Raw genomic sequence first — 26,493 nt, 5'->3', positions numbered from 1 at the left:
CTGTAGGAGCGCCCGACGGGGCCGTGCGGCTGCCGGCGTCTCAGCCCGGCGTTCCTTCCCCGCGGAGCAGATCGAGCCTCGGCTATCGGCACGGCTCCGGCTTTGGCAGTCGCTGCTGCGCAGCGTAACACCTGAAGTCAGTACAGCGACGCGCCTCTCCCGGCCATTAACGCTGCCCGAGCTGCTGCGAGCTGATCTGCACGCGCACAGCGGATGGGAGAACCGCAAAACGCTGTGAGCCCAAAGCGCTGCGTGCACAGCGCTGCGCTAAAGGATGAGGGTTCTGGTTTTCTCCCGTTGTGCACGCAGCGCTCGCACCACCACGAAGCAGTTATTTACATCGGGCGCCCCGGGACCGCGGCGGGGCGGGGTACGGCCGGGGGATCCGGGGACGGAGGAACCGCCGCCGGGGCTCTGAGCGGGGCCTACACGGATAAGTGCTGCTGCTTAGCTGCAGCGAAGTGCTCGAGCAACAGAACTCCAAGCAATCCTATTCGATAGAAGCGTTCTGCTCCTCCGGAACGTCCCCAAGTGGCGGTCAGGGCACCGAACACAGGCTCGCTCAGAGCCTTACCTTTTCGCGGCGGCTCCCTCTTCGGCCGCCATGTGGCGCAGCGCTGCTCCGCCGGCCGCCGTCTCAGCGACAACGGCTCCGCACGTGACCCCGGATTTGAATCCTATTGGACGCTCACCTCCTCCGGCCCGGCACGTGCCCTGAACTCTGAATCCTATTAGCCGAGATGAGCAAGGGCAGGGCGTGGCGAAATGGGAGCGCTATAAAGAGGCGCGAGTCGGCAGCTCGGCCTTTCCGTCAGCGCAGCGAGTGGAGGTGAGCGTTGCTGGCCATGAGAGCCGGTGGGGGGAGGGGGACGGGACGGCACGGCACGGCCGGGGTTGGGCTGGGCGGCGCTGATGTTTCTAGACGCGTGTTAGACTTCTGATACGGATGAAGTAAACCGATATCTGAGCGCCCAGGCTGCCACGCATCCCGCGGGGCGGCTGCTCCGCACCACTCGTGTAACCTCCCCTTTTCGCTTTATGTCTTCCAGGGGCCGAACGACGAGCGGCGCGGTCAATAAAGCTGTGCGATCCCGTGGACGTGTCCGCCTGCTTCTTTGTGCGCGGTCTTTATTCCGCACTGCCTTTGACCCGGTGGAGTGCCCTCGCGCGGCCCCGCCGGCCAAGCAGCAGTGCCAGAGCGAAGCCCTTGTTCCATAACTGGTGCTGCGCGGCGCACCCCGCGTGGCGCTTTTAACAGCAATGCACAGCGCGCATGCGCGGAGGGGGGGCGAGGTGTTTGTGGGGAGGTGTGGTGAGAACGGAGCTGATGGCGTCCGTATCGGTGATGGGAGCAGGGAGCCCAGCCCCTGGAGCAGCAGGAATAGAGCACCGCAGCCAAGGCGAGTGCTCGAGTTGGAGAGATGCAGCTCTGTGTGCTCCGCAGCTGATGTTGGAGCCTTTTTTTTAAGCGTACAGCAAAAAGGAGGCTTGAATCAGTTGATCCAAGCTGCGGCTATTCTCAGGGCCTGCATCTTAACCTGCGTTACAGCCGGGGCTTGGTGTCCTGCAGGTAGCAAGGCTGGAGCCATGGCCACAGGCTGGAGAACCACACGTGCAGCCACACTGAGGGCAGCACGGGATGCTGAGGTACGGAAGGCTACAAGGCGATGCTTAAGGTCACAAGATTACTACAGCGGGTACCTCCTGCCCCTGCTGTTCTGTGACTGCGTTGTACGCTTAAAAAAAAGGCTCCAACATCAGCTGCGGAGCACACAGAGCTGCATCTCTCCAACTTCTGCGTTTCAGCGCAGAACAAAATTGGAAAGGCATGGTCGTGGTGTAAGTGAGACAGCAGGGAGTAGAGTGAAGGAAGAGGTGGGAAGGAGACTGTTGAGATGTGCCGAACTTCAAGAGGATAAAACAAAAATTTCTACTTCCAAAGCTAGAACAGGCTGAGGGTGGGTCAACCCTCCAATTGTAAGCTATAGTTATCCTGTTGGGATACCCAACTTGGGGTATAACCACAAAAATCATTGTGAATTACATTCTAATGACTTTTGAAAGCCTGCAGAAGGAGGGAGCAAGCACTGTGGGGAAATTAACTGAATAATTGACGAGATAAATTTATTTAATAAAACAAAGCAAGCAGACTGTAGTTACCCACAGTTTATGAAGTGCAATATGACAGTCTCATATAATAATCTAAATCTGTTTACACATTAGTGCATCTAGTCCTTTGACTTTAGTTATTGCACATAAAAATTAAATCATATAAAAGACCTGCGTACAAGACATGCAGACTTCATGAGAGGCAGATAGTGCCTACATAATCAGAGCAGAACCCAGAATATACACAGCCTGGAATGGTCAAGGAGGAGTTCAGGTAACAAATATAACCTACTAATATTTTAATTAAAGGTAACCAAAATAGGTGTTCAAATATAGAATTAATTTTAAATATATTAAATGCTAGTTTTCTTTTATGTTTCAGGCAAGGTGCTGTTTAAAAAACTTCAATATAATAGCTTCATTTAAAGATGGTAAATCATTAAGTTACACATGGAAATTTTGATTTACACCAAATGTGACAACACAAAGTACAAAAAAGTTCTTAAAAAATTTCTTTAAAAAAAAAAAAGCAAATCATGTTATAAAAGGAGAGCCGGAACTCACCCTCTGTAAACTAAAATGTTTTCTGATATCCATGAACTGTTGGCAACAACGAGTATCAGAAAAATATTGTGTGTGTTAAGTAGTGGATATGTAGTGTTCAAATACCGAATTTACTGCATACATTTACTCGAGTCATCATACTAGACAGAAATAAGAGGCAGTTTCCCATACCCCCACTTAGTTTTGGCCATTAAGTAGCAGAAACAGTCTTTTAGATCACGATCAGCTTGAATTCCTATTTCAGAGTCCAAAAGAACAATGCATAGGGGTCAAATCTTTCCATTACAGCTGTTTCACAAACATCAAGAGACTGATATCTGCATTTGCACAGCTGTAATGTGAAAATTTGGTCCTGTGCTTTGCATGTAAACACAGTGCAATGGAAGAGTCACAGCAACAAATTCTCCTATAAGAAAAAACTGTTTCATCATAGCAAGAGGCTCTATACACAGTAGGGTAACTAAGTACTTCTGGTAATGTGCAGTATTAAACATTTCATGTGCTCACGTCTTTATAAACATTCAGAATTAATCATGAATCAAGGTGATTGTACCTCACTATAAGGCTGCTTGCTATAGTTTGGTCTCATGGCTTTACCAACTTTTTTCTCCTCATTTACAAAAATATGACAGTCCCACTTTCACTGATAACTGTGTTTTATGGCTAGTTGCTTCCCCCCAAAAAAGCACAAGTCCTATATGAAAAAAGTAACATGTTTATACCACACTGAATCACAATATTACCTATAATACACCCAATTTACATTCTTTAATCCTGAAAGCATTTCATATTTTGATTGCTTGACACAAGCTATTGACTGCAGAAGTGAAAGAACATAAAACAGTTCATTCTACACCTCCAACTGCCTGAGAAAGAAAAATATTCTTCCAGTTTTTATAAATTCATTCCTTATTTAGGATTTTTTTTTCATTTGGCACGCAGTTGCTTTGCTGCCAAACAACCTTTCAATGTGTTAACGCACACCAACATAGCATGAAAACATAAGCTGTGTCAACAAGCTCCTTGATCTATTATAGTTAGGTTCTCCCTCCCTCCCCCGAAGAACAGGTCATCTTAGCCTCCAAGTTAAAATCTTGATGGTAGCCAGTACAAAAACAAATCAGCTGCTTAATGGAATGAAACCATGTCGCTGAAGTACACAGAACAATAACCAGGCAAGTGAGCACAAAGGTATGGTTATAGGCAGACCCTGGGGAGGGGGAAAGTGGCACAAATTGATGATGATAACTACAGCACAGTTTATAAAACCATGAGAATAACCTTTATAATACTGTAAACTGCAAGTCTTCACATCATGGCTGATCAGGGGCCTCCGTGACCAGATCTTTAGGAGTGTATGTAGAAGAGCGGGGATCCATGGCTGAGTGCATTAAAGGAATATAAACATCGTCCATGTTTGGCATGACAAAGATTTTCTGTGAAAGAGATGCAGTTAAATCAAGTTATATTTCATGTCACTTGAAATGTATTATTTTGTTTTCAAGAAAGTAGTAAAGAGAGCCCTTACTGCCTCAGGTGTTCTTAATTTTAATCAGTTTGACCCTCCATCAGCTAAGAACTAGCACCATGCTACTGTTTAAACATTACAAATTCAGACATGCCATCTGTTTCACAGAAATGCCACGTTCAGATTAAAATCTGACAAGTGCTAAACAGATTTCCATCCAGGCCTATATAGAATCTTAGGACTATCCCAGAAGTCACATGACTTTTTAAAGTGCATTCCACTGAACAGAAGCAGTAGAGAATGCCTGCTAGTCATAAACAAAATAGGGAACATGGGAAAAACTAAGAACCCACCAAAATATAATTAATGAAGTGAAAATGTCAATGAAACACACCTGAAACTCTTGTTCCAGTTTCCTCTCTATCCATTCAGTTACATGAACCAGGGTGACTTCTCTCTCACCAAGTTTTGGCCGAGCTTTTAACTCCAGGTAGGGAGGTCTTCGAAAGCCATACCTTGAGACAGTATACAGGACAGTTTTATTACCAACACTCCAAGAAAACACACTTGAGCGTGTCAAATACACAGCGTTCTCCTAATAGCAACTCATACTAGCTTGTACTTCTTCCAGAACCCATTTCAGCTGCATTTTAGCTTTAGGTAGCACACACCTGAAACATTGCACAGACCTTGCAGTTAAGTTCCTCTTACCATATTCTGTCAGTAGGTGGAGGTGGAATGTTAATTACTAGTGTTCCTCTGCACTCTTGTACTTCAACTGTTAGCAGCAATGGAGTATTTGAGACCTCTTCAATTTTCTTCTTTATAAACTCAGTCTCTGTTGCTTTTTGAAAGTATTTTGATTTGGTTATTTTATCCACAATTCTCATGATCTTACTTGTCCGATGTCCTCCAACATACCTTTAGATAGAAAACAAAAAATTACGCCAAGGTAGTTTGGCAAACTATTGTTTACTAGAGTCCAAAGGATCTCCTATGAAATCACTAGAGTATAAAGGTGCTGGAAAAAAGGGAGAGCAATTTTGGCAGTGTGCAGAATGATATTCCAAAATGGTTAACCATGCCTGCTACTTTTCCTGGCAGTGCCACGCAGCAACCTCGTTTTTTTTAGAACAGATGCTTTAAGGACTTAGTGTCTTTTTTCATACTTATCACATTTCAGATACACATCCTAGTAACATGTAGTATTTTCCCATATTATATTATACCTGACTGTGGCTCTTGCGTAGCACAGAGAGCCTTGCTAAAGCCTTGCCCTGCAAAAAAAAAAAAAAAAATACACACTCCTCCAGTTAACTAGAGAGGTTACACTCTCACCAGATTCTATGGCAGACATAATATAGATTTCTGAAAGGTGTAAAGAAATTCCTTCAACATCATACTTGAGTTTTTTTTGTTGTTCTCCTTCATCTTTTTGATAAAGAGTTCTTCATATGATCTATCTATTTTTAAATGCTATGAAATGGATCACAGAAATTATCCCAGTAATTCATTATGCAGTTTTTCAAATGTTTTATGAGCAAAACTCAGAGAAAACTGCTTGGAACATTCTGAATGCATCACGGAATCTCTTGAATATTCACTGTGAAGATCATAGAGGTGTGTTCAGGCGTAGGAAATGTAGTTATCTGAGACATTTCAGGCACACTGCTGATTTCTCACTGCAGCCACTATTTCAATCAGATGTAAAAAGAAAAAGAAAAGAAAAAAAAAAATCAGAACAGCAACCAGATCAAGGGATGACGTGGCAAAACTGACTTGGAAATTTTCTTTAGAACTCCTGTGCATTAGAGGGCAGCATTGCATAGCTGAAGATAGTCAAAGCTGTTCAACAAGGGAAGGGGGGAGGGAACAAGAAAGCCTGGCTTGAACAACAATCGTTTGGTATCCTTTTAAAGAAAAGACACTGGAAACAAGGCATCAACAGGATCGGTATGGATATGACACTGTATACAGTGTTTCAAGTTAATAAACAAAATTCTGTTCCAGACTCTGCTTCCAAGCAGGACAGGCTGAGGAAGTTTCCTGAAGGATCTCTGAACCAAAGACTTGGCTCTCTCTGTATTCAAATAGTGAAGGAATCAGGAGGTGTCAGAACAGCACACAGTTTATGCTGCAGAAGTGCTGAATTGAGAACAATGCTCCCAGCAGGATAAAACACATGGCAAGAGTAGCTTTTATTTGTGATGTGGTACATGGCTTGATTGCTGCACTTTACTCCAGAAATGGCCGAGTTTTGTTTGTTTCATTGCTTGGATACACTCACTCTGACATCCTCTGTCACAAGGAATGTTATGGAACTGGACCATGATAATAGTTATAGTAAAACGTCTGGAAACAGAGCAGAGGGAATAAAAGGATTAACAAAAGCACTATGAGACAGCTCACCCTTCTGCTCCGGGAGTCACCTGCTTCTCTCCTGCCAATTCAGGAGCATCGTCCTCTTCTGATGACCCAGCACTGGAGGATTCCTCATCACTGTCTGCAAGACAATACGCCCTTGGCCTGAAACTGAAAGAATGCAATTTCCAGGTCAAATCCAATATTCTTAAATAGCTATTCATCATGCATAGCTCTGATTGCCATTATGCATACTCAGATTCTGAAATATCTTTTCTTCTTTCTACGAACTCTATCTAAAAATGCAAATGTTCTGAAAGCAGAGTGCCTTAACTAGCTTCAAAACACACACACACAAAAAAAAAGATGGCAGGGGAATATATATTTCACATATTCAAATGTTTTGAAATTATTTAAATACATTTAAAAACATTTCTGCTGCTGCTTGTGCCTTTCCACAAAAGAAGAGCAGTATGTAGGTCAGACAGGCTGTGGTGGTTGTTTTTAAACTGATAAACGTTTATAAACTGAAAGGTGAGAACACAAGTCTGTCTCTCACAAAAAGCTTCCCGTGCCAGTGTCTACCAAGTGAATCCCAGAATCTCTCAGACGCCACCCGAGGTGCTCACACACACACACGTACCTCATCGGCACAGCACTTTCAACCCAGGCTCATCAGTTCCATTTTGTCGGCTCACGCACACACAGCTCTTGCAGTGTGGACACACATCTAGCAATAGTATCACATGCAGAGCACAACCAATCACATCTTTTTTTATTCGTTATTATTCATTTAAGGTGGGATTAAAAATTATTTATTCTTGAATAGAATCCAAGATTGAATAAGGCCATCAACGTCACATTGAGAAGAGGGAAGTAGTAAAGTAAGAGCAATAAAGAAATTCTGCTCTTAGGGTACAAAATATAGCACAGTAGCAACTAATTCCTGGGCTTCAGCTATGGAAGAATTTATGAACACAATCACACAAATTCAAATCTTTTAAACGGATTAATATCCAGGAAGGATACAGTGAATGCAGTATTCACAGATCTCCACTTAATGCAAGAGCTTGTAACTGTTATACAAGCTTCAAAAGCACGTTTTTGACCCTAGGGACTATACTCAGCATTCAAACCTGTTCAGAATACAAGGTATTGCTGTGTCTTGTTTTTCAGTTTTTGGGGATTTTTTGGTGTGTGTGTTTGGGTTTTTTTGCGTGCTCTAGGAGACTTGAAACGTTCAATAACCTCTTACAGAGCATGCATGGACCAAGGCTGCAGTCTGCTATTCTTTGCACAGAACAAACTGTTAGTTACTGCATGAAGTCCTAATGTAAAAGGATAGATCAAACGCAGCTCACCAGTGCACAGCACTCCTTTCTAACTGCCTACTTAAGAACGAGAGCAGCAATCCCATGGCCTCTCTACGGCGCAGAATGTGCTGCCTAGGCTACTGAAATGGAATAAGCCTCTTCTACCCTGAGATGCATTTGGATCTGCAAAAGAAAAACAGCACGGCAAACCGAACCACCTCCCTGAGGACTTGGGAAGGAGAAAGGGGAGTCCTGTCAATGGCTCACATAGCAATGCTGGAGCTATTTCTCATGTTTTTAGGTCAAACTATGTATTTTCTACCTGGTGTGACCCAACTTCCCTTTCCTGTCCATGTGATACCGCTCTTACAAGAAGGCACCTTATTTGCCTGGGTATAGGATCCTCTGAAGTGACTGCAGAAGCACATATACCTGCTGGCTGAGACCAGATCTCCTTGCATTAAAAAAGCAACAACAAATATGCTTCAGCAAGATTTCAAGGCATCTATCCATACAATGGACTGTACGTACAAGACAGATGCTGGCAGAAAACCACTTTGAAGCTACAATAATTTTCCTGAGCAGACTGCCCAATATTTTATCAATTACCATTTGCCAGTTCTTTTTCTACATGGTACACTAAAGCAAGAAAGGACTTAAGGTATGAAACTGCAGTAACTTTGGGTTAGCCTGCCTGTGCTTGCCTACTCTCTGGTTTGTTAGAACCTGCTACTGTATCCATTTCATAAAATTAGCAATTAAATGTCCTCTCGTGTTTCTTTGTGACAGCTGCATTTGCCTGAGAGCACACACGTGACAGAATTACTAAACTGTATTGCAGCACACTTTATTTCAAACAGAAATGCAGCAGCAATGATAGAATGGACTATAATACAGAACCATTGGTCTCATTTCATACTGACAATATGAAAGAACAGTTAAAACTCAGTGCCACGTCTCCCCTACTCCTCTCTTTCTGGAGAAATAGATGCCTTTCTTACCTGAGTTTTGTTTGTTCCAGGCTCTTGAGTAACAGAATCGAGCAAAAGCAAGCAACATGTAGGATTTACAGACAATGTAAGACACACACCCATCTATAACAGCTTGGTTTATCAAAACAATTGTCAACTGATAATTAAAAAGCCAGTAAAAAGAACCAACACAGCAGAAAGCAAAGATGAGAAATTCTTCTGTGCTTCAGTCTTTGAGGGTATTTTTTGTTTGTTTTGTTGTAGCCAGGAGGGAAAAAAAATCTCATTCAAACACAACTTCTTTTCTGGTAAAGCTGACATGATATTTGGCCTTGGGCATTTGAATCAAAAGAGAGAGAGCATGAAATGTGCAATACAGCATTAGTGAATGGTTCCACCTTAACGCAATTGGTTGCTTAGCTACAGACATTTACATTTGCTTTGCTGTAGGCCTATTGCTCTCTTAGAAATTATGGTCATTTTTAAATATGAAATCCATGTGTTCACTATTAGGGACAGGTATAAAAAAAATACACAAAGAAAATTCTGTGGAGATGAGAACAAAAACAAGAATTCCATTTGAAAAGACATTTCCATCTTTAAATCCAATGTTTTGGTGGACATTAAGGGGATCTTTTGAAAAATTGTAACAGGTAAATAGAATGTGGAAAGTTGAGAAAAATAGTGACTAAAGAATGGGTGTGATTATTTCTCATGATACAATAAAGGTACTGAGTAAGTCTTCACATAATATTTACTGTTATTTACTGTTACATGCTTTACAATAGTAGTTTTAAGTAGTATCAGCACTATGTATATCTGACATTCTTACTGGCTAGGACCCCAAATTAAGTGTAAGGCAAAGGTCAATTTTTAATCACACAACATTTTAAAATCCTACTGAACTATAAAAATAGATTCCTCTACAGAAGCTGTCTATTAAGACAGTTATCAATAGTGTAATTCAACATTAAAGTTACACAGAAAGACAAGAAGCTCTACACTCAAATACACACCTCCCTCCATCTCCTCTCAATCTATTACAGAGCCTGAGTTGCTTATGCCCAAAGAAATTTCAACTTTTTCACCAGGAAAAGTCAAGTTGCACCATCACTGCAATTTCTTACCCTTCCTTGCCAATCTCTCCAACCTTCAGTGCTTCGCCAAGAGGCTCTTTACCAAGTTTAGTCAAGTTCATCTTAGTCTCCAGGGTCATTAGAAAAGATCCATTGTAAGACATTTCCAAATCAATCCAAAGCCCTAAAAAATTAACAACAGGCTGTAGTCTTCAGTCATAACAATTTTATTTTAATGTCAAAACAAAACCAACAAATCCACTCATCACACTTTACCCAAAGAGAAAAAATACTTTTTTGCCAGCTGATTATATCATTAATTCAGAATGAATTACAAGCTTATGAAAGCAAGTTGTTTTATAAGCTTAATGTGAATAGAGGAAGTTAAAGGTTAAAATATGCATCAAAGGCAAGGAGAAAGACAGATCAGTCTGGTAATATAGGCTAATGACCTATAAAAGGAGCATGATGTGATTTGCACACACCTAAACCGCTTAAGAGATCTGAATCAAGATAAAGAACATAGAATACAATCAGGGATTCACTTCAAATACTATCTGCAGCACTGCTCCAAGCCCAACTGCAATCAGGACACCCCTTTGTATTACATCCTCCAAACGAAGCTGAAATCCCAGAACAACGTCCTTTGTTACACAACATGCTGTTTGGCTTTGCTTTCAACAATGGCTTATTGAAGCAGTATGAAAACCTTCTCTCAGTAACTCAACTGTTGGACTTCTTATGACTCACAGGTCATTACTGAGAACAATCCTGGATGTGTAGGGTTAAGGTAAATCCTACTGTCCGGCAAACTGCTCACTCACAGGATCACCCAAAAAATCATCTTAAGGAACAACTGCAACATTACATCTCACCTCTTAAATGACACTTGCAGTCCCTACTGAGTGAAAAAGCTGTTGGGTATTTGCCATCCAGAGATGGGAATTCAGATGCCATTAAGCACAGATGACCATTTTTTCTTCTCTAGACATCACAGCTGCACACAACGTGCCTTATCAGTATCTAGCATATCAGATGTGCCCCCACTTTTATTTGGAAGCAATTAAAGGCAAATACTGTTTAGTATTGACTGATGTAGAAGAAATACCCTTCATCAATTAATTAATGACTGTTTTCTTTTCTGTGAAAGCACACCAGAAGAATGCCACTGTCCTCAGGTTCCACCTGTTTCTATCAACAGAAATACACACAGCTCTCAAAGACCAGGGCACTGACACACAATGACCTTATACAACTAGAAAAAGTACTGACTAACCCAAATTACTCTTTTCCATCAATTTTTTAATGCTGTATAAGAGCAAAACACAAGAACTCAAACAGAAGCATATATACACTTTTCCTCTTTACAGTAACAAAGTAAGAATGAGATCATCAGAAATAAGAAAACAGCTAAAGAGACCTTTTAGATAATTGCAGAATTGTCTTTAGTGTTAAAACTGTTTTAAGAGTAGATCAGAATAATTTAAGGATGCCAACACTGAGGGGGGGGATAATCTTTCTGATCAGAAAATGTTCACATGCATTTTCCAAAGGGAAAAAAGGAGGTAGAGGAGGGAGAAGGGATGAAGGAGCGGGCAGATGGCAGCATTTATTCAGATAAGTGACACTTGACAGAAGTGTCACTGAAATAGAACTGTATTAACAGAAACAAGAGTTTCTTCCCCTAATAATGTCTGTTAATATATTTAGTTACTTTCCAATCTTTCCTTTGTTATCAAGCACTGATAGAAAAGTACGGATGAAAAAAAAAAAAAAGCACCTCTGTCTGAGATTTAAAGCCTTGTGAAAGGTAACCACAAACGAGTGATTGTCTCAAGTAAGTTAAAAAAAAGTCTTCGAAGTGTTTATGTACAAAAGCAAAGCAGGTTGTTCCTGTAATTGCTCAATGCAAGCACTTAGAAACTCAGCAACCACAAGTTCACATGTCATTCAACTACGTGAAAAATTACACAGGGTAACAAATTCTATAATAAATGTTTACTTGTCACAGTTTAACTGAACAAGAAACTGAAGGAGTTCTTGCTGCTGTTGTCAGTATTTAATAGAGCCAGAAATATTCAGTCCCCTAAACCCAATCTCATGACTGAGAACGGCAGTCCTTGGTCATAACTGGAGTTATTAGAACAGAGAGAAAGGAATTCAAAAAATGTTTAAATCTGTTTCACTCAGATAACCTCTTAAAGAACAGAACAGAACAATTGCGTTAACCCAAACAAAGCCTGGTACACTAAGGAATTTAATACAGCTTTGTTGGTTTTCAATTTATTTCAATCAAGATTCACAATTTTCCTTTGTACAAAATACTGAACGTACATCTTTGACCTACCTCTAGAGCCCCCTGCATCTCTGGCAGAGGAGATATTAGCTTATTCCACCTATTAAGTTTTTATTTTCCCCCAAAAACAGTCAGTTTTTCATGCCAATAAAACAATTTGCTCTTTTCAAACAGGTTCTTTTATAAAGCTCAGCTCTAAGAAGCTGTGAGAGCCACGTACCCCATGCTGCAGAGATAAGGCTTTCCCCAGAGCTGCAAGTCTCAGGCAAGAAGCCAACAAACAAAAGCATTTGGATAGGACACGTACAATCCACAGTGTTTGCTTTCATGCAGCTTTGGGTTGTTTGGTTTTGTTCTTTTTAATTTATTTTTGTTTAAATGTTCAAGAAAGTTTTAACAATTCCCCAATGTCCTGTTCTGTTCTCGTTTTAACAAGCAAAAGGTTAGAGTTTGCTGACCTCCTCAGCCTCTATACAGTGCTTTGAACAGCATGTCTTTTATGCTACTGATAGAGTTTTATTTAATTTTCTCCTAAATCTTCCCATATCTTCTATTCTTGCAAAAGTCTGATGTTAACTGTTCATCAGAACTAGTGAAAAGCACTGTAGGAAGAGGGCCAGAAATGAAAGCTACAGTTCAATACATCTTAAAAAAGACCACATCCAATCTACCTGATTGTGTGATCCTAATTCTGAACCTTGGGACCAGTCAGAGAAATGGAGCTTTGAAGGAGCAGAATGATACTGCAAAGCACTTAAACTCATCCCAGGTATATCCGTGAAATTTAACAAGCGTTACTTCATTAAATCAGTAACATATTCTTAATATTTGAGATTTTTCTTGTATGTTTACAATATTAAAATACTGTAAAATTGAAGCAGAGTAAATTTGCAACTTTAAACATTCACAATCAAGTTGGTAAGAAGGGCAACAACAAATAACCCAGTTATGTGTTCCAACTTTGCTCTACGTTTGTTGTTATTCTAAATATACCACTGAGATTTGATGAAGTTTTGGCTTGTTTTTGGACCATAATTAACAGCCTATCCAGAGGTCTCTAATATTCTTAAGCAGTATTATCAGTTCATTAAATTCCTACCATCTTACTACTGGCTCACTGGTTTAGCACCATCCAGAAATGATTTAGTCTTTATATCTTCATATGAAAGCTGGAAGAGCAGTTTAAAAGTAAGTTGTTTGTCATGTAATCCACAGCTGTACCACATCAGGTCCTCCAAGGAGATCTTTCCCTTTAGACCAATTAGAAACTGCTCCACCTCAATTCAGATAATTCTCTTACACATCACCCATCCAGTGTGACAACACGGTATGTAAAGGAGTGAATGGACTGAGAGCAGACAAATTATGAAACCCTTAATAAATTCAAAAACAATTTCAAATGAAAGACTGCTCTGATTACACATCTTAGAAGAAAGATAACGACTAACTCTTAGCACGTAGGAGAATACTTCTGAAGCTAAAATTCATTCACCATATTTTTTTTTCTTTTTGTGAAGGTACTTAGGAAACAAGAGTGCCCTCCAATACACTCCTGCAACTAAATTCAAGTCAGGAAGAAGAGAAAAGGAGAAAAAAGCAAAACTTCTAATCCATAACATAGCAGTATGAAAGTCATTCAGCTTAAAGAAAATTCATCTTTTACAGTGGGCACACAGACACGTTAAAATAGAATTGTTTTTTTTCCAAAACAATTTTTGTTTTCCAATTTATTACTATTGTGTTTTCTGAATCACTGCTTTCAAAGCAGAGCAACTTCTAGAGAGCCAAAGCTATTTTCTACTGCGGTACAGAATCAGTTCTTTCCTGATGAGATGTGCATTGTTCTCTATAGTCCACAACAGAGAGAGATGCATCTGCCACTTGTATGCTAATTTTGGTTTAGTTCTGTAAAGAAATTGAATCTATAATTTTTCCCAATGGAAAGACATGCTCACATTTCATCCATTTCTGTATCTGTAGAATCATGTTTATACCAAGCCTGATGCTACAGAGATCTCTCAGCACCTTGGTAGAATAAATTCTTATTAGGTGTGCCTTCCTTAAATTGAAACACCTGCAAGAGCAACAGATCAAAACTCAGTTCTACAAAGACACAAAGGCACGAACCTGGCGAATACAGAAGAAGAAACATGCATTTTACCTCTGTAATCAATAGAAGGTTTGAAGGCTTGAAGGATCTTCGGCACTGCTATCCCCATGTCAAGCTCAGTCAGTGTTAGCTCATTCATGAAGTATGGCAGCTACATGAACAGAACATAAAAATCTAGTTTCACAACATGAACTTTTGACCACCATTTCCTGAGAGTAGAAAGGTCATTAAATTTAGGGAACGGATTGAGCCACCAGTGAAAGAAAACAAATGCAATTACACAAACTTCCTCAAATTCTAAGATTTCACATTTGTTAGTTTCAAAATATTATTTTAGGAAGAGATTTAGCATGTGAACTTAGAAAATGCTTTTAAAGCTAGTTTAGGTTCAGATGTTGACTTCAAGTTTCCAGGATGCTTTGTAGTCAAAGCATGAAAGCAGCTCAAGAGCAGTCTAATTCCTTTTTTACTAGGAATATAATAAAAGATATTTTCAGATTTTAAGTTCAGACAGATATTTAAAAGTTGAAGTTACATCAATGTCTTAGCTATTTTTATTAAAGGCAAATTATTTCATAACACTTTAAATACATCTCAAAATTTTGAAGTTACAATACTAGGAGTATTTCAGTTATTTGAGCATCTATTTACTTGTAAGCATTTCTAATTGTCAGAATTTCTGTCTCTTAAGAAATAAAGCTTTAGCCTATCAAAATACGTCCATCCCCCATACTTAGTCTTTCCACTCAACTGTTTCCAATTAGATGTTTGAATATCCTGCTGTCACAAATGTGGAAACAGCCAGGGCAGAATTAGGTTACTGCTTATTTCCCAAAGCACAAACAACACTATCTCACAGCTGGTGCTGGCAGCTAAATTTCAGAGCTCTTGTCAACAAGCCTACATCTTCCCTCACCTTCAGGAACAGGCAAACTCCTCCCCCAGTGTCAGGAGCTCAACAAGCCAATGATTAACTGCTGCTGTTCAGAAGAGTTACAGAATGCAAAGGAAAGACCCAGAAGTCACTCAAAAGCAACACTTCTCCCTTCACCTTTTAAGCTTCTGAGTCAAACAATTATACCCCCATCACCTCGGAGCTTAACTACCACCAACCTCTCCTGCAAGTGCTGCATGCCTGAAGGTGGTTCTCTGACTCCTCTTTCTCTATAGGAATCTACTGTTTCCCATAACAGATTTCATTTAAAACTCTATCTTGACAATTCAGTGAGGAAAAAAACCAAACCTAAAACATTAGAACAGTAACTCTGGCAATAGAGACCTGAGTCAGTAAGCTTAATAACTTATAGCCAGCTCTACTTACTCTTAAAGTAAATACAGTAGTATTTCTACGTTTTAAACACAGAAACTTCATAGACACAAATAGTTGATCAAAAACTGAAGTAACAAAGTCAAGGTGTCACAATCCTACAGTGAAATGGATCCTGAAACTCACTTGAAACTCTGTATCACATTTATCTACCCCAATTATTTTTCTACATATCCAGACCTCTGTTAAAAGAGTTTCTTCTACTGATTTTGAACTCAAAGAAACGTGTGAAGTACATGTTTCCAGATTAGTTACCTTTATTTTACTAAGTTTCATTTGAATCTTCTTTGACACTAGATCAGACCAATATTTTTCCCCTAAAAAATCCCAAAATATTCTTCCAAGCAAAGCGTTCACCCAGACCTCCTGTTCCTCTTCCTCAGCTTTCACGTGGGCGTCAGGTAACTGAAAACACAGAGCAGGTTATCAGCTGTGGAAATTCAACTCTAAGGTCAGAAAAAGGTCTCATTTATACCAGGAAGTTCTGTGTTACAGCCTAGGTCAGCTAAGAACTCTAATGTTCAACACACATGACAGCTTTACAGCCATGTCAACTGGCCTGATATAAGCTTGCTTGTCATCATCCTGACATGCAACAGAGCAAATGAGACTATGCTGCTATGACTTCACCTCTGGCAATGAAATGAGAGGGCTGTACGTGTTTTAACCTCTGGCAGAAAAAGCAGATCATCTCAGAATGGGCAGACCTACAAACATGTCTGTGGCAGAGATGCTCTGCCTTCCCAACAGATCTTACAACGAAGGCAAGACAAGATATTTAATGTCTTTGACTACCTGCAACGAAAGGAGGGTTTGTCATTATTACAGGTAGAAAGTCTGAAGCCAGCAGAAAAGCAGTGCTTTCTAAGAGCAATCACGTAGATGCTACAGTTCTGAATATCATTTCTTGGCAATGATTGCTCTCAGTGGCCGCAACCTCACACAGTAGCTTCTGCTGTGACTCACTGTGTCCAAGTTTCCCACCTGTTGATCTATTTATAGCAGCATTTTTGATCCCTGCTCAATTCAGCAGTGAATTCGTCACTGTTTCTGGGGCTCTCAGGGGCCAGACTGGCTTTTCTCCTGGGGGAACTGCAGACATTTTTTTCATATGCTTTACTGTGGCTTCTTGTGCCTCTCTGAACATTTATGAATGTCTGCCAAAGACGCAGAACACGAACTACACCTTTGAAAAGAAAGGTGATCATATTTTTTGTTAAGATTCCGTCTATTAAGTGTTGTGTTTTATATTAGAGTCTTATAGAGTGATTCTTAAATGTGCTAGTTGTCTTTTTTCCCCCCTCTCCTATTTATTTCTAAATGAAGTAGTTAACGAGATAAAATACAACACCACCTTCGAAGCAACTCTTTGGGGAAAAAGTTTTACCTTTTTCACAGCTGTAGGGCTGCTATCTGCACTGAGGACTGGACTACCCGGTGGGCTCTTCTTTTCCTGTGGAACACACTTTGCCATATAAATATTGTAGTCCAGGAGCATTTTCTGCCGCAGATTGCCAGCCAGATCCTTGTGTTTAGGCTGGGATGCAATTTCTTCCACACTTCCCTTGCTGCTGCTACGACTGTGTGTAAGAACTCCTGACTGACTCTCCGTTCTACCATGTGCTGGCAAGATCCCTAAATCAAAAGGAATAATACTTGTTGAACAGAAAAATAATTTGACAGTCCAACAGCAGAACCTATAATCAAACATTTCAAGGAACAAAATAAGGTAGCAGATTTGATTTATTCTGAAAAAGACCAACGTAGTGCTTTCTCATTTCAAAGGACAGAAGTAAATTCCACAACTCTGTATTCAGCTGGTCACAAACTTAAGATTTCCAATAACCTCGACATGACTCAGCACTCAGGAGGATATGTGACTGGAAAACTCAGCTGATCAATCCCACATTTAAATACAGACACTCACATATGTACAACATATGGCAGAATTCCCAACAGTTCTGCTGGGTACTGCCTAAAATAAAAGTCAGGCGACTAAAACGTTCCTATACCTGATTTATTTTTTAAGTTTAATTGTAGATTGCTACAGTTCAAAAGATTGTCAAAAGTACATAACTAATAGAATTCTAATTATCCATTAATTTTGCATTTGTATTTCAAGAAATTGTAGGCCAGAAATAATGACATTAACCTTTAAAAAGCTTCTCAGAGAGCTGAAGAAAAGCATGAGTCATTCTGATTTAAAATCAGAGGATGGCTTAAAATTAACATTTCAAATATTTGTTCATTACCAGATTGTTTGATATGTTTATTGGTTTGGACATACATTAGGTCTTGTACTCAAAAATTGAAAATGTGCTTTGCTGTGATGTTAACTCAATAATAGGGATTATATTCTTTAAAGCAGACTGGAGTGAAAGAACAGGTAACAGTAGGACTAAATGCAAGTGTTGTCATCTGTTCCAGCAGATGAAAAGGAAAATAGATGGAACAACTAATCCTTACAAAAGTTACAGTCACTGAAAAAACAGTTTACTTACATAAAATAGTCTAAAAATAGTAAGAAAATTTGAGGTCATATTGCCAAATATGCAACCAAGAGAGGAAAAGCTGTTGTACAAGGGGAATCAAGAGGCCAAGATAAGGAGCGCGAGGGTGTCTTTGTGTTACTTGTCTGTTGAGATCACAACAGCTCCACAATTGCTAATAACTATCACTGTGAAAACGTAACTTTGATTTGCTCCTTTTAATAGATAGTTTTACTGGGAGAAAAAAAAAAACAAAACATATATATGTATGAATACCTGGCTTGCTGGTAGGCTTCTTGGCTTCAGACTTCAGCTTGGATGCTAGAAGGAACCTTCTGAACCACTCCTCCTTCTCCCTACCTGTCCTTCCAAAGAGATAAAGCACTTGATCCTTTTGGCTAGTGTACTTGGCTCCATCCTGAGCTTTCTTGGATTCCTCACTGTTCAAGTCTACTTTCTCAGAAGACAACTTTTCCTCTGCATTCTCTTTATCAGTCTGGGCTTTAGCCATGAAGTCATCCTGCCTAGCAAGTTCAATGCAAATAGGGTACTTCTTATTCCAAATTCGTTTTCGTGCCAGACTTTTGGGAACCAGGGAAATCTGAAGGACAAATGAGAGAATTAAATTCACTTATTTTGCTGTTTTATCTTTCATGTTTCAAAAAGTCACGTGTATAACATTAGAACATGAGACAGACAGATTCTACACCAGACCTCCTGGGTTTAACTGACTCTGAATTTGTAGCTGCTTGTCATCCAATTCACCAGGTCTGTGGTGAGTTATAGCATTTACAATCAGAAGTTTTGATTTTTAGAATGGGAGGCAGGGAATAAAAGGTTTTCCTCAGTGTCTTCTTGGTCCTTCTCTCCTTCCCAGAGTCCTCTTAAATGTAATTTCCTCCTAATCTGTACTGCCAAGGTCCAATACTAGTGTAGCATCTTCTTAAAAAAAAATCAATTATTTTAATAAGGTATTGATACATTACTTAATACAATGTTCATGGAATCAACTTTACACAGCAGCTTCTCGCTTACTTGAGGAAGGCAAACAACTTGTAGGAGAATTATTCAAGCATTATCCTTGACACACACTCCCAGCTGAAAAATCCTAATTCAGTGAAAGTGAAATGCAAATGCTGTCTGAACTGCCTTGAGGCAGAGACAACAACCAAGGATTATGCATTCCACTGTAAGCTTCAAAACAGTCAACAAGAAATCTAACACAGTGAACAATTCTATAACCACCCAGGTGTTATTTTTTTCAAACTGACAAAGGAAAACTCATGCTTTTCATTTATGTGTAATACGGATTTGTTTTCCAAATCCAGCTAAATCTTTTGCAAGTTTGTGCAAACAAAACTGTTTTTGTAACTGTGATAGTACATGTAACTCCAGTAAGGAAAAAAAATGAAGTTTCAAAGTACTCTGTTAAAACCAGATATAAGGAAATCACACTCACCTTGCTCTCCGTAAGTTCATAAATTTTCTGGCTGACATACGTGACCTCAGGTTTTGGCTCATTGTACACAGCTCTTCTAGAAATATTTTTATTAGGTTTTGAAAGCCTTAAGGTGCTTCCTTCAAGTCGCACGTAGACAGAATGAGTCAACGTAGCATGGTATGTTTCTGGATCATAATTATAAATTTCATTCATCCATCCCTAGAGAGGAAAATAATCATTAACAGGCTTTTAAGCTGCCAGAAAGCCAAATACAGTATGCACATAAAAGTTTAAAAGTCTTAAATAATTATCCAAGCTTTTGTCAAGCTTGTGTCACCACACAAACACAAAACAGTAAATCACACAAAGTGAGGTAGCACTCAGCTGACGAGATGAGGGCTACATCCCAAGCACACAATCTGGTTTTCTGTGTAAGTCATTTTGTCTGAGAGGCTCCTCATCTCAAGAAGCAGCTCTCACCCCATCCCACTGCACTGCAGACACAGGCTGCCTGGGAAGGCCATGAGCCAGCTGGGAAGGACATGTGCAAAGCAGCCTGTTTGCTTCCACAAAGCTCTGACCTGTTAATCGCCAACAATGAGGGCAGAGCAAGCAGCCTGCTTACAGACAGCACCAACCCTGCAATCAGCCACAATCCAGGACCACGATGGAGTTTGTTTTAATGCAGCTCTGCTGTTTTACATCATTGAACGTGCTGTGCAACCGTGCAGTTGCAACACAAGTCAGACGTGGGGATTAAATTTCAGTTATTCCTCTGCAGTGAGGAAAAAAGCTACAGAAAACAGAAGAACAGTCGTGGCTGTAACCAGGCTGCAGGTACTGATTCCAACCACGGAGGTGACGTCACTGCACTAACATCTGCTCACAGAAAACACAGGATGACAAGCAAGGCAGGATCAGCCAGAACGCTCGTTCACAGCACACAAATTTTCCTTCTCTTGGCCTGCCAGACAGCATGCTTGGATAATGACCTGTACCTCTCATCAACACCTTAATTTTGGACATATTCATTAGTGTCAATAGACAGAGGAAGAAAGGCTTCCAGGGAGGTTCTCTGGAGCACAAAGAGAAGTGGCAGCTTTATGGGTACCCTGGGGAGCTGAACCAGATTCTCCAAAACCACCCAGAAGTTTTCACTATGCGTAAAACATCCCGGATCTTACTGCAACATTTTAACTTATTGAATAAGTTTCCACCCACGCACTGAAACGTAACAGTTATTTTAATGCTCGCTTGCTCCAGCTCCATACAGACAGCATACCCTTTCTGAGATGCCATAGTAACAGTGGCATCTATTTTTTGCTTACTCTGACACCTAGTCCTATTTTCACCATAAATCCTAAAAAACAGAAAGCCACCGGATCAATTAGCATCTTTTTTATGTTCAGGAAAGATTAAGTCATCTCCACTCAGCTCCAAGGCTGATGTCCTCATTAATAACAGAAATACCAATGCATGCTTACAGAAGCAGCCTTGTGTGTGGCTGTTTGCTTACGCAGGGTTACATACAACTGCTACGTAAGGAGTACAATGCACAAGGAGGAGCTCTCCATAAACCATCAGGGCTCTGCACAGCAGGGCTGGTGTTTGTTTGAGCATATCCTACTTGCTGTTATATCTTGACTATTAAGCCAAGACAATTAATTTGCAGCCAGGAACTCCAGCTGGACTTAGTGAAGCACAAGGACATAAGTGACTTGCCTTGAGCCACTGCGCACCATCCGTCCTCTCAGTGCAGAACCAAGATATCCATATGGCTCACAGGGCTCTGGACAGGCTCCCACCTGTCCCCAGATCAGGTCTCCAGGCTATTTCTAGCTCAGACAACAAGGTCTGGAGGCCTGCAGCCAGGCAAACATGCAGACAAAAGTTCTCTGTCTTAAAAGCTTATCATCCTGTCCCGCAGTGAAGCTCCACTGAAGAGCAAGCAAACCTGCACCAACAGGAAGGAACTCACAGAAAGGGGCTCATTTCACAAAGCTTAGCCACAGAAGCTGGTTTTATAACCACCATAAACTGGAGCTTGGCAGGAAGAGGGCTGGAAACCCCCAAGAATGCAGGGTTCCCAATAAGCAAGGAGGGAGTATGCTTGAAGTTTCTCTATCATCCCACATGAGACAGAACCAGCTGCAGTGTTCTGACAGCAGCACTCAGCCCAGTGGAGGAGGTGTAGCAATGAACAATGTCTGATTTATGCACTGCTCTCAACACCACAGTACCATACCTAGAAGCAAAAACCCACAAGCACAGAGATGAGACCAACACCTCTGTACACACACCACATGCATAAGCCTTGTGGCACTTTCTCAGCAGCTACACAACCATTATCCAAGACCCTAGTGGTCACGTTTGAATGGCTGGTACCAAAGGGGGCTGCATTAAGCCACTACGTCACCCACTGCACCAGCACCTACCCAGCTTCTCCCCTTTTGAGTTCCCTCATTTCTAAGGATGCTTTCTTGCCTTTTCCCACTCACATTTCAAGTTATTTTGCAGCACAAAGACCATGCAGCTCCAAGTGGAATGCTAATAATTGTCCAAACGATGACTCTTCACTCTATTAATGAATATGAAAACACGTGCCCAGTGCAGAAATACTTTTCCCCTCTATCCAACAGTGTTAAGAGATGGGATGACACCATCTGCCCCCTCATTTTCAGCATTTTTCACTGTTATATGGTAAACCACAAACAGTTTTTAGTTTCTCCAATAAGCCCCAATTCACTCCAAGTCTCCACATTCTAAGGACAATTCCAGCAGAGAGACCTTAACATCTCTCTTTGCAAAAAGAAATTGAAACAAAAGATTCACAACCAAAGAAAACTACTTCTCAATGCATCTAAACAGAGAGGTTCCATTCCTGTAATGTACCAGCAACAGATAAGTTCTGCCAAACTACAGAAGCAACAATGGATTTCCTTGTGCAGGAGAGGAGAGACTGTAGGATGGGTTTTTTTCATACCAGCGAAGTTGTTGAAATGAGAAATCTAGTCATGCAGGGAGGACAATACCCACAGTCATGTACTGCTCTGCAGCTGCTTGCCATTTGCACTGACCCTGTGATCTCCAGTTCTGAAGGTCAGCAGCTGCTCGGAACTCACAGCTGAAAATGGGAGAAAGTGCCTCCCGAGCAGCACAGTACCAAACCTGAAAAAAGCATCTGGTCAGAGCAGTGGGAGGCACTGCTTTTATGGCAAAGGCCACAGGTGTTGTTTCAAACACAGACACTACCTAGATCCGTCCCGTTTGTTAGCCCAAACACCTCACCTGCACAGCAGCACTACTGCTACACCAGCCCTCAGGGGGGAATAATTACATACAGAACACTATTTCTGCAGTTCTGAAGACATAAATAAAAGCATCAGCAAGCCAACTTCACAATACAAGCCCACCCCTGGATCACAACCGCCCCCGAGTTTGGTGAAATTAGTAGGTTGATCGGCAGTCATTATCATTAAGCAGTACTGCTAAATGCTCCAGCACTCAAATTGTAACATTTCTGCACAGCTGATCACTCACTGCATTACTATCTGTCTCGTGACCACTATTTTGCAATGCTACAGCAGGATTCTGTTTGATAAATGAGAAAAATACAGGACAGATTTTTGAGTTTTTATTGACATGGAATCTATGGGGAACAAACCAAACCAAAGCAAGGCCAAGGAGGGCAGAAGTAACCATCACCTGCACTGAAAACGTACGTGCCATCAGAGGCCACTGCCCAATACAAAATCCCCAGATAATCCCCAGGAGCAGCATGCAGCCAAAACCTCCTTCTGTACAACTTCATTCTCCTGCACTGCCTGCCCATAAAGGTCTTCCTGATGGAGAAGGTGCATTTATTTACATTTTAGCTGTTACTTAAAATCTTTTGTATCAGCCAGCACAACACAAGGGAACACACATTTGAAAACACCAACAGTGAACTTACAAGAGCCAAATGCATTAGAAAGTAAAAAAGCAAAACCAAAAAACAATCTGGGATGGGGCAAAGAAAGAAAGGAAAAGGAAGCCAGAGAAGTGAATCTGTGGGAATAAGAGGGCAAGGAAGTGTGCTCTGAAGTCGCAGGGGGATTGTGTGTGTGCTCAGGTATCTTGGCACCTGCTGGTGGGGAACTCCCATTTTGTACTAGATGTTGAAACTCAAGGAAAACATAACCGCTGTCTGAGAAGTTTGCATGACAGAGAACACGCACGTGTTTATGCAAAAATAGCATGACAGTGGTTTGGCACAATCCCAACTTGCAGAGCCCTGTAAGGGGCCTTACTTCTAGCTCTGAGCACATCAGTATGAAATCAGGTCAGGCTGGAACAGAAGACCATTAAGCTCTGAAGACCTCATCCTCATGCAAGTTTGGTTCTCCTGCATTCACATGAATTTTGTTACATGTCAAACCTTTCTCCCATTTGGCAGAGGATCAGAACTGCCCAGTATTGTTTTGACAGAGGCAAACATAAAATATTTGTACAAGGAAGGAATAACTTGCAACCTGCTAAATCGTATTATAATGTTCCAGTACAAGTATGAGCTGCATTTTCAACTCATGAAGATTAAAAAGCGCTTCTATAGGCTTTTACATATTAAAAACAATTACCATGTATGCTAACAAGCACAAGTACTACTCATTAGGTCATACACAACATTAATCTACATTCATCCAGATCCCTCTGCACAGTGCATTTCTTACCTATAGCTACTCTCTTAAAATAGACCTCCTGAATAGAAGCATTAAAATGTATTTAAGGTTCCTGACTAACAACTAACACCTCCAAGAGCCACCTTAACGATTACCAGGACTTTCTTTATCGTCTTTCACGTATCAAGGCAAACTGACATGCAAGATCTCAGCATCCAACTAACAAAGGACAAAACTGAAAGTCTGTCAAGATTTGTACAAGTAATCAGTGTGTACATCCAGTGGGTATACAGGTGCATTCAGTCTGCATTCACAACAACCAATTAAAGACTGCAACTCACATCATTCAAGAAAAATAAGTAATATCAAGATAGGTGGGCATGGAATTTCTGTCTGCAGCTAGCAAAAACTGGCTTTTATACTCCACCCCTAACTGTTTAATTAACTAATCCTTAAGGACATTGAAGCCACGTATATTTTAGAATACTAAACCATTACAGAATCCACCCCTCAAAGCCAACTGACCCCATGCAAACACTAGAAATACAAATGGTGATAATTCAGATCACTTACAACTTCAGAATATCCAGTTTACTGCTCTGACTCAAAATAACGCATGCAGACAAAATACCATGAGCTCACCTTCAGTATTTCAGGTTCTTTGATGTCCAGAGCTCCTGCACTCCATTGCCTTTTCATACTTTCACGAAACTTGAGATATTCATGAGTACGTGGAGTAAGCAGCCATATCACACAGACAGCTGTCATAAATCCAAGGGCCATTCCAAAGAGGAGTCCACTTAAGTAGCCAGGGAGAGGAATAATAAAGTAAGCATAGACTAACAGTGTTAAGAAGTATAAAGTTTTTACTGGTATTTTAGGCTGTTGCACATACAGATTATTTTCCTCTTCACTACTGAGCATGATACCATTTTCATCAGTCATCTCGAGATTGAGCAAAGTTTCAGAACGTTTATCGGTTTTGCTTTCATCCTCTATCAAGGAAAAGTCTTCAGAATACAGTTCACAAAACTCCTCGTCCTCTCTGCTTGCTAGTGCAGACAACGAACATTTTTCAAGTACGAGTGAAGTTTTCGAACTCACATCCTTTGTGCTTGTGGACTGAGAGCTTTTGGTCTCCGTCTCTTTTGCATGTTCCTCAGCTGTTTTTGACTGATCGTTCTTACTCACGTTAGAGTCACTTCCATACAAATCCCCTTCAGAATCACATTCCTCTTCCTTAATGCTGTAGTTGTTATTGCTTTCCAAATGGCCATTCAAACTGGAAAGGTTTGAGAGTTCTGAAGCACTTGAAGATAAGGCTTTGGGCCTGTGGCTACTACTTTCATCACCCATTATTTTACTGAGCAGCTGAAAAGGCTCATAGATTACTTCAGAAAGGCGTCTTTTAGTATCTTCAATTTTAGCCTCCATTTCAGGTACTTTAAAAAAGGAACGAGTGTCAGAGGGAGATGTTAATGGAGATGAGGGAGCAGTTTTGGAATCACCACCTGTAGCTCGAGGCTGAGTGAACTGTTTGAACAGATGCAAGTTCAGTTTTGAGTCCGGTGGTCTGTATGACACAGCTTCAGATTCTTGTTTAGAAGTGTCCGTAGACAGAGATTTCACTAAAGTTTTCATTAACTGTCTATGTCTCATCGGTGGGGTTGGCTCTTTTGGTTCCACATCTGTTGAAAGGGACTTGACTAAACCCTTAAAAGGCTTGGAACTAGAAACAGTGGATGACGCACTAGAGCAGACAACTGATCTGGAAGGAGATGAGGATGGGGAAGACGAGAAGTTGGCCTTCTGTTCCACAGGGGGTGACGCACCCGGTAAGCTAAACGAGTGTGATGAAGGAGACAGGACTAGTGGCACTGCACTGAGTACTTGGGATGCAGAAGGAGAATCCAACAGCTTTACGGTGTCTGCAGCTGGCAGAACTGCAGGTGATGAGGACAGCAGTGATGCAGAGTTGGCCATGTTAAGCGAGGTAGCTAGACCAGAAAAATCATGGCCGGTATGCTCAAAGCAGAGGTCTTCCTTGGCTTCAAGTGCTGTTACAATGCTTTGGTCATCTAGTTCCTCATCAAGAAATTCCTTAAACTCCTCTTCCTCCTCTTCTTCCTCCTTCCCAAATGCAGAGAAATGAATAGTGATGGTTTCTTGGGAGACAGATCGTTGGACCTGCACTTTTGGTGCTGGCTGCTTTGAGGACATTTCACCAGTTTTCTCTGCATGGCTACTATTCTGACTTGTCATTGCAGGTCCCAGAGATGCGTCAGAGTCTGTAAAAAAACACAAAACCAT

General features: G+C 40.9%; 2 protein-coding genes and 2 non-coding genes across 6 annotated transcripts in view; 2 read left to right on the top strand and 2 right to left on the bottom strand.

The window, feature by feature from the left end:
• The window catches only part of ERN1 (endoplasmic reticulum to nucleus signaling 1), a 32,237-nt gene extending 31,631 nt beyond the window's left edge, over nt 1-606 (bottom strand). The window contains exons 1-2 of the mRNA XM_031556386.1: nt 575-606; nt 78-196 (exon numbers count right to left, since the gene is read on the bottom strand). Coding sequence (XP_031412246.1) covers nt 78-196; nt 575-606 — 151 coding nt within the window. The remainder of the gene's footprint in view (nt 1-77; nt 197-574) is intronic.
• A 297-nt stretch (nt 607-903) lies between these two features.
• Nucleotides 904-969, top strand: LOC116217334. The gene has a single exon (XR_004161757.1). It is a non-coding gene; the product is annotated as a small nucleolar RNA SNORD104 (small nucleolar RNA).
• Nucleotides 970-1,135: 166 nt separating this feature from the next.
• On the top strand, nt 1,136-1,270 carry LOC116217336. The gene has a single exon (XR_004161759.1). It is a non-coding gene; the product is annotated as a small nucleolar RNA SNORA76 (small nucleolar RNA).
• An 881-nt stretch (nt 1,271-2,151) lies between these two features.
• The window catches only part of TEX2 (testis expressed 2), a 47,919-nt gene continuing 23,577 nt past the window's right edge, over nt 2,152-26,493 (bottom strand). For all 3 annotated transcript variants that reach the window (XM_010721541.3, XM_003211548.4, XM_019621740.2), the window contains 11 exons: nt 24,826-26,471; nt 19,544-19,744; nt 18,361-18,685; nt 16,983-17,230; nt 15,851-16,000; nt 14,320-14,419; nt 9,914-10,046; nt 6,551-6,673; nt 4,853-5,062; nt 4,536-4,656; nt 2,152-4,109 (listed from right to left, as the gene is read on the bottom strand). In XM_010721541.3, coding sequence (XP_010719843.1) covers nt 3,987-4,109; nt 4,536-4,656; nt 4,853-5,062; nt 6,551-6,673; nt 9,914-10,046; nt 14,320-14,419; nt 15,851-16,000; nt 16,983-17,230; nt 18,361-18,685; nt 19,544-19,744; nt 24,826-26,445 — 3,354 coding nt within the window. In that variant the 5' untranslated portion in view covers nt 26,446-26,471 and the 3' untranslated portion in view covers nt 2,152-3,986. The remainder of the gene's footprint in view (nt 4,110-4,535; nt 4,657-4,852; nt 5,063-6,550; nt 6,674-9,913; nt 10,047-14,319; nt 14,420-15,850; nt 16,001-16,982; nt 17,231-18,360; nt 18,686-19,543; nt 19,745-24,825; nt 26,472-26,493) is intronic.

This window comes from Meleagris gallopavo, chromosome 20 (assembly GCF_000146605.3).
Source record: "Meleagris gallopavo isolate NT-WF06-2002-E0010 breed Aviagen turkey brand Nicholas breeding stock chromosome 20, Turkey_5.1, whole genome shotgun sequence".
Taxonomy (NCBI): Eukaryota; Metazoa; Chordata; class Aves; order Galliformes; family Phasianidae; genus Meleagris; species Meleagris gallopavo.
Note: the sequence above shows the minus strand (reverse complement) of the source record. Positions and strands in the feature narration are given on the sequence as shown.